At 45.1% G+C, this 12,986-nt stretch overlaps 1 protein-coding gene across 3 annotated transcripts in view; it reads left to right on the top strand.

Moving 5' to 3' along the window:
- Window positions 1-3,474, top strand: part of IFT43 (intraflagellar transport 43) — a 43,569-nt gene extending 40,095 nt beyond the window's left edge. For 2 of the 3 annotated variants that reach the window (XM_083864183.1, XM_083864181.1), the window contains 3 exons: window positions 1,048-1,123; window positions 1,468-1,530; window positions 2,307-3,474. In XM_083864183.1, coding sequence (XP_083720309.1) covers window positions 1,048-1,123; window positions 1,468-1,530; window positions 2,307-2,417 — 250 coding nt within the window. In that variant the 3' untranslated portion in view covers window positions 2,418-3,474. The remainder of the gene's footprint in view (window positions 1-1,047; window positions 1,124-1,467; window positions 1,531-2,306) is intronic. The other variant, XM_083864182.1, reaches the window with a different exon arrangement.
- The last annotated feature ends 9,512 nt before the right edge of the window (window positions 3,475-12,986 follow it).

Genomic DNA, 12,986 nt, shown 5'->3' with positions numbered 1-12,986 from the left:
AGACTGCTTTGTCCTTCACAGGAGATCCTTTTTACTCAAGTGTGTAGTTAATTTGCAAAGTACAATCCTGTTGTTTGAAGGTGGTGTCACAGTAGCCTTGGAGTTAGGTCAAGGGAGACTAGAAAGTTTTAAAAAACGAAAGTTTTTTGAGTTTTGTCTTAAACATACCAGGAAAGTCTTCTTTCCTCTATTGGGCTTATTGCCAAGGTCACAGACTGTGATTTCTGTTGATCCTTATTTGGAGGGGTGGGATATCTTACTCCTGGCCCAGATGCCTCTCTCATAAGTGTGGAGGAGTTATTGTAATTATATAGCTGTTAACAAAAACAATTGACAGTTTATAGTAGTAAATTTAAAATTACTGTGTCTCTCACTGGAATTAATTTCTTTTTCTCTCTCTTTCTTTTTTTAATAAAGCAATCTGATCCTCCTGTGTTTATAGTTTTCTTGTAGTAGAAAAGGCAAGTGATTTTCGTGGACAAACACAAGCAAATTCCATTATTAGAGGTCTTTTCTATAGTGTTGGATCACCTGTGAAGGCAGGTGTGGTACAACAGTCTATCACCTCCCTACACCATATTTTTCTTGGAAGGCTACATTTTAGGAAGTCATATTTTGTAGCTCTGATGCAGCTCAGACATGAAAAGCCAAAAATCCCTACTATTGTGTAGCTTGTATGGTGCTGCTCTCAGAGGCTCCTTTGCTAAGGCACTGGGGCTGTTTGAATGCTCAGTATGATCTTTTCCTTCTAGCCCTTGTCTGCCAACTAGTCTGTGGATCTTCTTTTGGCATGCTGGTTTCTCTGAGAGAGTCTATGGTTGTTCCACATCCTATTTTTATGCATGTGCACAACCTGGTACCTAGATTTGTCATTGACCGTTCATTTGTTGACTGAGCTGTGCTTCTGTCTGGGTACATCCATCCCAAGAGTCTGTATGGGGGATGTGGACACTCAAGAAGTCACCAGACTGCTGTTTATGCCAGTCTTCTCCTCACATGTGCTTCCACACTGACACAGGCTTGTTCTCTGACCCTTTCTGGCTGCAGTGTGCAAGTGAACCGAGTGCTGACCTACCATGACCTGGACAAAGATCTAATGAAATACGCTGCCTTCCAGACTCTGGTAAGTGGATGTTGCTGTAGGCTGGCCAGTGTGAATCCCTCTCCTTCTAGGCTCATGACATCCTCCATGGTGATACTCAGGTGCACAAAATACACAGCCTTATCATCCAAAGAACTTGCAGTCTCCCTCAGAGTCTGTTCCTCTCTGCAGCATGGCTTTTGTACTTGTTTGTGTCTGTAAATAATGTGAACATGGTATCTGTTGCTCAGATGAGGTTCTTGCTGTTGTCCTGGACAAAGTGACCCTTATGAGGCAAATGTGGTGATGTCTAACAAATGTATCTAGTGAAATGATGGTGTTAATCTTCTCTGTGTCTGTAAGACTGTGACTCTGTGTGTTCATAGGATGGGGAGGTAGACCTGAAGCTCCTCACCAAAGTTTTGGCTCCAGAGCATGAACTACGAGAGGTAAGTCTTTGTTTTGTGAAAACAAGGTAAAAGCTTCTTGTGTGTCTCAGAGTACTGTACTAGGTAAGGAAGCCTTGTCAGTGGAGTGAAGAAGAGATGAGAAGAAGAGCTTGTCCAAGCTGTTGGAGGTTTGATTTCCCCAGCTGGTGATTTTTAAGATAGATAGTGCTTTCTTGGTGTGAGTTTATGGCATCACTATGATTGGCCCCCTTCAGTATGAAGGAGCTGTTCAGGAAAATGTGAAAGGCCTAGTACTGTCAGAGATCCCTGCAGAAACAGTGCTTTGTTCTTTGGTAGCCACCATGAACTACAGGTGGTTCTACAGAAAAGTACAGAGGGAAAAAGACATTTTGAGTTTGGGCATGGGGTTTTTAAAGCAGACAGAACAACCTCAATACAACTGAGTGGGCAGGAGTTCAGGACTGGCAACAAAGGATTTCTGCAGCTTTGAACGGCACATGCTTCAGCAGAAGCACAGAAGAGTGGAAGGGCTCCTTTCTACGCCCTGCCTGGGTGTATCTAATATTAACAAGAATCAACAAATATGTCCTGTCTAGAATTTTAGAACATCAATGATTTTGTCCATATTTTAAAATTGTAGCAGATATTCACATTTCTTTCTCTCTAGTATTCTTGCTCTAGCCAACTGAATCTGAGAGCTCCCTGGTCAGGGCAGTTGTCTTTTGGTTTCTCTCATTCCTGTTCTGGCATTGTTTAGAGAACTTTGGGTGACACCAGTAACATTTCAGCATGTTTGTCTTTTTTCCTCTTGGTAGGATGATGTCAGCTGGGATTGGGACCATCTCTTCACAGAAGTGTCATCAGAACTAGTGACTGAGTGGGACCTGGGACAGCTGGAGAGAGAGGACCACCTCAGTCTCCCATAGAGCTCTGACACCAGATGTCTCATATGTCCATCTTCTGTAAATAGTTGAGCATTTAAATTTTCTATTCACTTGTTTGTATTTGAGAATTTATTTCAGACATGAAAATAAATAGGACCTTGCTTCATAGAAAAATTGTCTTGGGAGAAGTTTTGGTTATTTTTTAATAAGAACTTTTGTTCTCAAAATAAATTAAGAATTCTAAACACAATAAAATATTTACTTATAAAGAGTCATTCCACCTCAATAGCACCTCTAAAGATAACTGCAATGGTCAGTCTTTTCTCTATGGAAATGCAGCCTCTCTGGAGTGGACCATCGTACAATGGAGTGTGGTTTGCACTGATGGCTATCAAAGAAGCTTAGACTATATGACTTGTTTTCATATGACATCCAGGTAACCATCTTCCTCACAACAGACACCTCAAGTTGTTAGGATATCTGATTTACATTTCATCCAGCAGCCTCCAGCCTTTCCTTGTTAGTTTAACCTCTCTCTTGGAACATTACTTCTGTATTGACTCAGGAAGCAGCATCACCTATTAAACTGCCATTTCTTACAGCCCCTCTTTATACCTTAAGGTTTCCAAGCTAAATTCTGACCAGGCCTAACCTCACTTAGCTTTTGCAATCACCCAAAACCACAGCCTGAATGGAGATCGCTTCAGGCATAGGTGCTTTGCAAGGAAAATGTTTATTCCATGTGGGTGAAAGAATGGAGCCTGATGCTCCCAAACAAGGTAACTCCCTGGTGGGTGTCTCCTAGGAACCAAGTAACTCACTCTTATTGTCATCTAAAGAAAACTCATTTAGCTGTTAATACCTTGTCCCTGTAGAACCGTGGTCATTATTTGAGGGAAACAGTAACATTACTTCTAAACCAGTGTCCTTCAAAGCCTTGCCCTGTTGGAGAACCTTGCTGTATATTTCTGGAGAGTGCAAGTACTGGGAGGAAACTTACTGTGCTGCTTTTCTTTGCTTGTTTGGTTTGTCTAACAGGGCACTGCATCCCCACTTTTGTGACAGCAGGACAGGTCAAATAGCTCTCTGTGAATTCAGTACTCTGGCGAATTTCAGGTGTGAGCTGACATGCCAAACAACTTTACCAACAAAAAAGAAGGAGTTGGGCTCCAGTCTGTGGCCACAAAAATAATGGGAGACTTATCTGTCTTAAGGAAACACTAAGTTTTTTAGGACTAAGACATCTCTCCTATAAGTAGAAAACTAAGTGAGGCATAAGCTTGGGAGGCCATTGTATGGAATATGATCCAGAAATCTTTCTCTGGGCAAAGAAACCTGTTTTGGTAGAAGCAGAAACTTCCCAGCTGAGCTAGCATCCATCTACTTTTCTGTGACACTTGGAATTCCTGGCCAAAGAGAATTTAGAATGCTTTGTACATCCCAGGAAAAAAATGAAATTCAGTAAACTAAAATAGGTTAGTAAATCAGACAACAAGCTAGTTTGAGAGGGAAAAAACTGGGTGCTTTTGGCTACTGCCTCAGCTGGGGACCCTGGGCAGGGATACTCTGGAGTAAGAAGCAGGTGTGTGTGGGCCAGCCCTGTGCCCAGTCTGGGACAGTGGTAACCCAGCAAACACCTGAACAGAGCTGGAGAGAAGGGCTTGAAAAAAATGCCAGCCTCATCTATTTTATGGCAGGAAGAGGTATCTTTGATCATTTAGTCTGATCTGTTATAATATAGGCCATGTTACAGTCCAGTGAGATAGAGCTGAGCTTTGTTTGTCTTTTAGAAAGGCAGACAATATATTTGAAACTCTTTCGTGGTTACTTATTAATAGATGATTGCCCTTATGGTTTAAAATCTGCTTTATTTCTAGACTCAGTTTCCGAGTTTCCTCTTTTGTTTCTTGAGCCTGCTTGCTTTCACCTTCCCACAGCCATGCTGTCAGGTATTTTCTCCTTGCTTCAGTATTTATGTGCACTGGGATCAAGTTGTCTCTTTAATTTCCTTCAATAAACTTAATAGACTGAGACTTGTTTCCATGTCTCTTCAATTCCTTGCACAGCTGGAGGAGGGGAGGTGGGTGCCAGGCTCCTGGCCCTTCTCCAGTAAGCTGTTCCCACCCACCTTCCTTCCACAGTTGTGTTTTGGTTGCTGTGTTGGAAAGATGAATAAGGCCTGTTGCTTCTCTTTCTCAAGTCCTGGTGCTGTCACACTCATGTTACTGTCCTTACTAAAGAGGAACCATGAGCTGCTCTTTCACAGGCCCAGACTTGTGATGCTGTGTAGGGGAAGGGAATACAGGTGATCTCACCCTTGATGAGTAACAGCTATATCCAATGAGTGAGATAAAAGAGGGAGTTAGCTGGTAAGGGGAGGATCATCATGGAGGAGGAACCTTGAGGAGCATGAAGGAGAGAATCATGAAGCAGGATCCTGGGGAGAGAGAATCACGGATGCAAGGTCAGTCTGGGTCTGCAGTTAGAGCCTGTTGTTGGAACCTGTAGTCATAGTCTAGTTGGGTAAAAGCCTGCATTCAGAGTCTGCAAACTCATATATACAGTCATAGTTTAGCAGGAAATAACCAGCAGTCAGAAGCTGCAAGGGAAACCTCCAGTTGGAGCTTGCTGCAGCCAGAGTCAGCAAATAGCTGGAGCCAGGATGACTAAGCTGTAAAGAGGAATAAACCAGGACCCTTTTTATGCTGTGTTTAACTAGAAGTCTGTGCCTCAGCTTATCTTCACCCTCTAATAAAAGGGCTCCCGCACCAGTGATGCGCCAGTGTGTATTGGCTGTGACAAAGCTGCCTCAGGAACCCACATTTCTGACAAGTCCTGCAGAAAGAGAATGCAGGAGAGGAAATGGCAGGTGTAACTTTTTCTTGTAGACTGCAAAGCAGTTGCTCTGTTTGAGCTTCAGGTGAGATAAGAAGAGGGAGCAGTTTTCAAAACTGTCCCCAGTTCCTAGGAACTCAGATCAGCCCTCTGGGCTGTGCCTGGCCAAGGCATACAGCAGTATTCTCTTGCTGGTCTCCACAGACCCTGTATTGCAGAGGGGTAATGCAAGGTACAGTGGTGTGCTTAGGGCCACACAATGAATCTTTGGCAGAATCAGGAAAATATAAATAAGGAATCTCAAGTTCCCAATTCAAACATAGCTTTCATATATCTGGCAAATGTTTTTCATCAGCAATTCAATTTAGGGAAGTCTTGCTTGGTCTTTGTTCTGCTCTATACTTACATTGTTGAGGCAGAGCTGCAAACCTGTAAGAATGTGTGTGCAAATGGCATGTTTAACTCAGTGAGCTGGCATGAGGTGTCTCCCCAGGGACAAGCTGGGACTCTGGATGGGTGTAAATGTCTACCTGCAGATAGCTTCTGGCAGACTTAGAGCTCAATAGAGCAATACTGTGCCAATGGTGAGCCTCATCACAGATAAAGTAAAAGAAGTGCATAAAGGAAAAATTAAATCTAGGTCCTATCAGTTTTAGAAATCTCTGGTTTTGCTTGTAGTAATGCATATTTGTAGGCATTCTTGGTGGAAATGCCTTACTAGAGTGCAGTTTGTCAGTGATAAGGGAATATTGGGGTTGAGATAGCCTAGGAAACACTGGAAAAAATGGAGGAAATAAAAGCTGAAAAAAAGCCAGACCCAGCAACTTTCCATTAAGGAACCTCTTAGAGGAACTCTGGCTGGCTGTTTTATTGAGTGTGATAAAGCAAGTGGAAGTGGGAGGGAGCGCCTATGTTAATAAGTTGGAAAGGCACTGCTGTTCCTCTCTCCAAAGCATCTCAGGGAAAGTGGAATTAATTCATGGCATATGCTCCCAGCATCTGCCGCGGTGACCCAGAGTGGCGGGAGCCGAGTGCCAGGCAGTGCCAGCCAGAGCCTGTATTCCCAGCTCCTCTCTGGGGCCTTGTGCAGTGCTGCTGCCTGTGCCTGGGCGTGACTGCTCCAGTGGAACAACCCTGCCAGCTGCCCTGTGGGCTGTCACAGCCTAGGCCCCACGGTATTTCTGCCTCTGAACGAGGAGAGGTGCTCTAGGCTTGAGGAGGGAGAAGGGGATGTTTGGATATACAAGAGACTCGTTTAATGAAAGCTAATCCAGTTTGTCCCAAACAGCCAAAATTCCTCCCACAGCATTCCCTAACCAAGACCTCCCTTCTCCAGCCATCTGACTTGTCCTGTCTTGCTTTGAGGTTCTGAGTCCTCAGTTTTCCTCTTCCTTCTTTCCCACCATATATTTACAGATGATTTGATCCTCTCCTCTCTCTGAGGACAGACATATTTGGTGTTAGATGGGATTTCATTCTCTGTTTAATGGCTTCTGGGAAATAACTTTTCACACCTTATTTCCCCTTGACTGACCCAGACCACTAGTACAGAGTGCTGTGGTAATCGTTGCTTGTACTTTGTGATCTGCCCGTGACCTTTCCCTCAGGAAAGGACACCCAGAGCCAGTCCTCCAGGCTGCTCTTTCTGCAGCCACATCATTCCACCTTTTTGGACAACTGCCTGAGACATGGGACACTTTCATGGCCTGGAGAGCTGACAGAGCCAGGAGAAACTGGAGTGGTGGGTAATCCCCAGGCAGGGCAGAGATGCCCCAATGCTGCTTCTGTGCTCTCCCAGCAACTGTTCCTTGCAGCTTCTCCACTTGTGCTCCCTTTTGAAATGTGGCGCCCCAGTCCTGGGCTGTGCAGAGATAGTGCTGTGCTGAGTGAGGGCCAAGGCAAAGCAACACAGGAGATCCACAACTGGCTGTCCTAGTGAGACCAGTCCTCTCAGAGCCATGCTTTATCCAGAGGGATGACTTGCACTCCTGACAGTCACAGCCTAGGAAGGACCTTGATTGATTTGGTCATGAATGCTGTGTGGCATGGACGTCCAGAGTTCCTGAGCCCACTAATCTCTCTGCCATGATCCCTGGGGAGATGAAACATTTCCTCCTAGTGCCCTGTTACTTGTGTCTGCCCTAGGAGGCTGCTCTGCACAGACCTCACTGGGGCCAGAACAGCTCCACGCCATGGGCCCTCTTATCAGGCTCCATCTCCTGTCACTTTCAGGACCACTTCATTATCCTTTTATTAGCCCTCTTCTCCTGCTTATCATTATTAATAATCACACTGGATCAGCTGGAGTGCTGACAGCTGCCCCTTGTCTATTCTTTCTGTCTATTTTAATCCTGCCTGCTTATCTGAAATAAACCTGATCCTTTTTCTTTTAATTAAAGAAATTTGGTGAGCCAGCCCCTCCTCCATGCAGAGATAGGACTGATCACACCAGTGATACAGAGGGAGCAGGAAAAAGGGCAGATTACTGGGTGACAGTGTTTTCCACAGCCCAAAGATATGAGATGTCAGGGTAGAGGCTGGAAGAGATCGAGGCACATGTGGTGTGAGAAGAAACATAGCACAGGGTCACTGTGAGGTACTTATTTTGGGGTCTCTGTGGCTATGTGACTACACTGCACCAGTGGAACATGAACAAGGGAGGTGTGTTCACCTCTTGGTGTTTAGTGTGGGTGGCAATAGCAATGCTGGGCTCAGAGCTGGTGTGAGTGGCCTGTATGAGTGGCCAGAGCTGCTGGGATCACTGCAGTTCCTACAGGGGCTAGGGGAGTTTGTTCCTCAGTGCTTTATAGTGCTGCCAGGAGCGGCAAGTGCTGGTCTTCACAGTGATGCTCCTGCTCTGTGCTCCCACAGGCATGGCTTCCTGGGCCACTGATCTCATTCTAGTCTCTTAAAAATGCCTCGCTGGGCAGTTTGCTTGAGCTGAAATATTTGTGTTGTCTGTAAGGACAGGTCACTCAAGGAAGGGCTGTGCAAATAGGCTGGGAGAAAATTGTTGTTCTAATTCACACTTTTATGAACCCATAAACTGAAATCTGCATTCATTGCAATCTGCAAAGTGACTGGAGTGTGGGCTGAAATGCTTAGAAAGTGTTAATCAGGGGTCCGTAACAAAGCAAAATGCTCTGAAGTGCAGCAGCAGGAGCTTGGCCATAAGCAGCAGGAGTATCCAACCTTAGTGCTAAAGAGGCTAATTCTTTGGCTCTCAAACGCTTCATTTCAGATGCACAAGTTGCAGGTTGACTGAATACGTATGTACCCTCTGCTACAGAATATGGCAACTGGCTCAGATTTGTAGGGCTGTTTCACCCGAGAGGCTGTGGGCCCAGGAAGGGTATAGGGCAGAACTTCCTGATGCTCAAGTGAGAGTGTAGCTTTGAAATCCTGTCAAGCAGAGCCATGCTGGCTTCTGTTGCTTGTGAGTATTGCACCTGCCTGGGATGAACACTAACCTGCAGTTCAGATGCTGGTGATGGAGCTGCCACAGTACAAACCCGTGTATGTGGCTTCACAGATCCTTTAAAAATATGTGATTCTCTAGCAATCACAGGCAAGAACTGTGTATGGTGACGTTTATGCTGTTGCTTCTATGTGAAATGTCCTGCTGCTTACAGAAAATCTCTTCATCATTACTTAATGTTCAAGAAAATGTTTGAAAGATGAGAACATGCAGGGTTCACTTGCCTAAACTGATATACTATTAACTGATCAGCTTTGATTATCTGACTTTGCTCCTTCAGCAAAAATCATTCCTTTTTTGGACCCAAGTAAGGAAAATTCTCAAGATGGTTTCTGGCCCTGAAATGATGAGGGACACTGTATTTGGTGTTGTGGGACATTTTGAATCAGTCAAAAGAGATGGACTTACAGTCCATATGATAGGCTGAAGTCCTGCTCTGATCATTATCCTGATCAGCAGAACTGTTCACAAAGCCAGAAAAAATGCCTTGGGAAGTTGCCAAAGAATTTGATCCAAGTCAAGCAACCTTCTCAGTGCCTGAAGTTCCAAAGCCAAATTGGAGCTAAGCTTGTGGCCTGCAAGGTTGTATGTGCAGATGGCTATAGGCTTGGTGAATCAACCTCACAAATAAATGGGCAATAACAATTCAGGCTATGGTCGCTGTACCTGAGCTCACTCACAGCTAGTCCAGGTAGAAAATCTAACCCAGATGGACAAGAAACAGCCTGGATTTACCCTGCTGAGTGCTGCAAGTCCTCTTCTTTAGGATCTGAGCTAGTTCCTTTAAAGACTTTCTAGTACTGGCCACCGTATTGCTTTATGCCCCACAGAGATACTTTTAGTCACTTCCATGGCTTTCAAACCCATAGTCCCCAAGACTTAGATCTGTGTGCTCCTGTGCTTAGGGGATTGGATGTGCTTCATGTCATACAGAGGGACCAGAACTGTAGGCTGATAATTCAAGTTCCCGAGGGTCCCACAGTGAGACTGACACAGCTAGGAACCAAATCCAGCCCCTCTTAGCAGCCATCCAGTTTCACAGTCACATTACTTCGCTAACTGGAATTATGCACAAGGCCAAGATATATATTTGTTTTGATTTTCAGCCAAGAGCTGCTTTCAGGCTATAGATCTCCTTCCAGATTTACATAAAGACAAAGAAAATCTTTATAGTCTCTGTACAAAATATCTTCCCCAGGAACAGCACCAGCACACTGCCTACCTGGTAGTATGCCCACTAAGATAGGAAACTGTAATCATGTCCTGCAAAAACTGCTTTCAACCATGAGGCTGCTATATTATCCCAGAAATAGCCAGGGAAAGGGATGAGTTGTGAATGAGCCCAACTATTTTCCAGTGCAAACTCTGGAAGTCTAAAGCCACTAGGGCTCTTCAGCCTGCTAATGTCTCTCTCTACAGAGAGAGTTCTGCTGAGTTCAGCAGAAGATGACTACAAACTAGGGATGGAAAATCTCCATGCTGAGAGGTGCACAGGCCATTCAGAAAGGCTTTGGTAAGCCATACAGTAGCACACTGCCTTAAGATTAACCAAGCAAATGTAGTGAGTTTTTTTGTTTGGTCAGTTTCTTAAATCACATGAGGGTCAAGAGCCTTTAACAAAAGTAAGGGCCCTGCCTGTTCCCGGGCCTGTAGGCTATCCCAGCCCCAACATAGTTTTTAATCAAGTGGAACTGGTTGTAGAACTGTCTATCACAGCTTCTTGTGACATAAAACGGGGAAAGAGAGAGCCCTGTAAGATACCTATGACTTGCATGACATGCAATTGAGTATAGAGTTTGGAGAATATTTGTTCAGTAAAGGCAATGTCACATTACAGAAATGTACCTGGAATAGTTGTGTGGGTATAAAACATCCATCCTTAACTTGTCAGATAAACGAGTTTTTGTTTTCATGAAGTGGACATATTTCTGTGTTATACTGGATACAGGTCTTTCCTTGGGTGTAGGGGCCCCTATGCCATATAGAGCATACCTGTATCTCACCAACTGAGCACGTTCTGTCTTGTTGGGCCCAGGGATCTGTTTGTCTATCAGTATAACATGCACATGCACCAGTGATGGCTGGGGCTGGAAGTATTTATGGCAATTAAAATGTTTTGCCTGGAAGCTGTTTTGGGGCTTTTTTGAAGTGAGGATTTTCAGACTTCAAGGTGTTAACAGCCCCTCTAAACGGTTTTGTTTTTTAATTGCAGTAAATGACTGTGGAGCCATTAAACATTCGCCTCTCTGCAGTTGTTTCTAAGCCCTTTCAGTCCTTCTTCTATTTATTCTGTTTAATTCAGTCAGGTAGCTTCGGGGCAGTGAAGATCAATACTTTACTTTGATAGAAAAGAGTCAGGTTTGAAACATAGAGATAAAACTGACACATTTTGTATAAATTTAATTAAAAATGCACCTTTAGTGGCTTGTTGCAAGCACAAAGCCAGCCCTCCATCCAGCTATCGCTCTGTCTCACTCTGTCTCTCTCTTTCCTTTCTTGTTCCTAACAGGAAGATCTCTGAATCTGCCTCACCAACAAAGCACCTCGTTTTATGATTTTTGTCTTGAAAGTTTGGCACTGAGGGATCAGAATAGAAGGAATGTGAAATTCTAAACAGACCTTCTGCTCTTTCCCTGGTCCCATTCCTTGTGGTGGTGGTGGCTGGGGGTACAGGGAAGGAGCCAGCTCCCCAGTGGAGAAAGGAGGGGAAAGAAGCAAAATGTGGGTTTTGCTTTTTTTTTTAACCCAGCAGATTGGACACCCTGGGGCACTTTCTGTTTGGATCTGTAGCTTTCCTCCATTCCCACCCCCTCTTCTTGCTTTGTTAAACTGAGAATTATTTTTCTGACTACATGTGCATCCCTGATCCCACTAGGACAGTGCTGGCCACAAGGCAGTGTCTTTTTTCTCTTTCTTTCTCTTCCCCTGCTCCCCCTCATGCCTTCCTTCTCCCTCTCTCCCTAACCCTGCTGCCAGTGGGCACATTTGTCTTGTGTTTTATAATTTGGCCCCTTTCACCCCCTTCCCCTGCATCTCTCTCTCTCTCTCTCTCTCTCAATCCTGTTTGACTCGGTTCATTTTTCACTTGAGTGCCTTTCCTCCCAGACTTCCCTCTGCTCCAGCCTCCCTCTGCTCAACACCAATAAAACACACACAACACAGGTAGAACAAGGTGCCAGGGCTCAGTGTGACAAACGACTCACACACCACTCAATAACCAGGGCAGTAAATTGCCCTCTCTTCACCCTCTGCCGCCTTCTGGGAACAGCAGCTTGGCTGGGCCCTTGCGAAATGGGCTGTCCTGGTACAGCGTGGGATCAGGAAGTCCAGTGGGAACTGGACACTGCTACCACTGGGACAGAGATTTTCTAGCCCTGTCTTCTGGGGTTGTGGGATTTAATGTCTTTTATTCATTCCCCATAGGGCCATGCAGCCAAGGGGCCCCAGTAAGTTGTTGGAAAATGGGGGTTGTGCCACTAAGGGGTACAAATGACCTGCCTGACTTACACACCTCCTATTTAAGTCATATTTTATGGCCAAGAGTTTCAAGTTTTGTTCCATCCATACAAGCTTTGGGAGGGTTTTAAAGATAAGGATGATTCCTGAGGTCTTTGTTCCTGGGCTGGCAGCTCTGGCCGAGCACCATGTCACCTCTGAGAGCAGGGCCTCCATGGCTGGTGTTTCTTGTGTGCACCAACCCAGCTTCAGTACCTCAGACACCTTCTCCCTACTGCTGATCCATGGCCTGGCCTTTCCTGGGTAACAGCATTGCCCTGGCTGCTCACACACATTGTACATTGTGATGCTGCAGTGCTCATGTGGGCTTGGAGCCGTGCACTTGTGTCCAAACAAACTTCCAGGAGAGAGAAGTAAACCACCACCTGCGAAAAAGAGACCACATGTCAAGGAACAGGCAAGGGTAACAAAATAAATGTGAACAGCACCTCTCATGAGCCATCAACAACTACAATTTGCTTCTTCCTGTGTCTTTGAAAGTCCCATATGCTTGGAACATTATGGATGGTGTGGAGAAAGGACACTAAGCAGATGTCATTAGGAGAGGCTGGGCAGAAAGAAAGGAGATGATCTAGTAGATAATAAGCTTGACCCTTACAGACAGGCCAGGTGAGCTTGTGAAGAAGGCTGAGGGACAAAGAGGCACAGCTGCATATACTGAAGAAGCAGCAGCAAAAATTAACCTGGATGATGGGGCAAAGGAGAGGTGGTGTCTGCCTGTCTCTCCATGGCCCAGGTGATCTGGGGGGTGTGTGTGGCCGTCCATGGGTCAGCATGTGGGC

Source organism: Zosterops lateralis (assembly GCF_965231275.1).
Source record: "Zosterops lateralis genome assembly, chromosome: 6".
NCBI lineage: Eukaryota > Metazoa > Chordata > Aves > Passeriformes > Zosteropidae > Zosterops > Zosterops lateralis.
The sequence above is the reverse complement of the archived record's forward strand: the minus strand, read 5'-3'. Positions and strand labels throughout refer to the sequence as shown.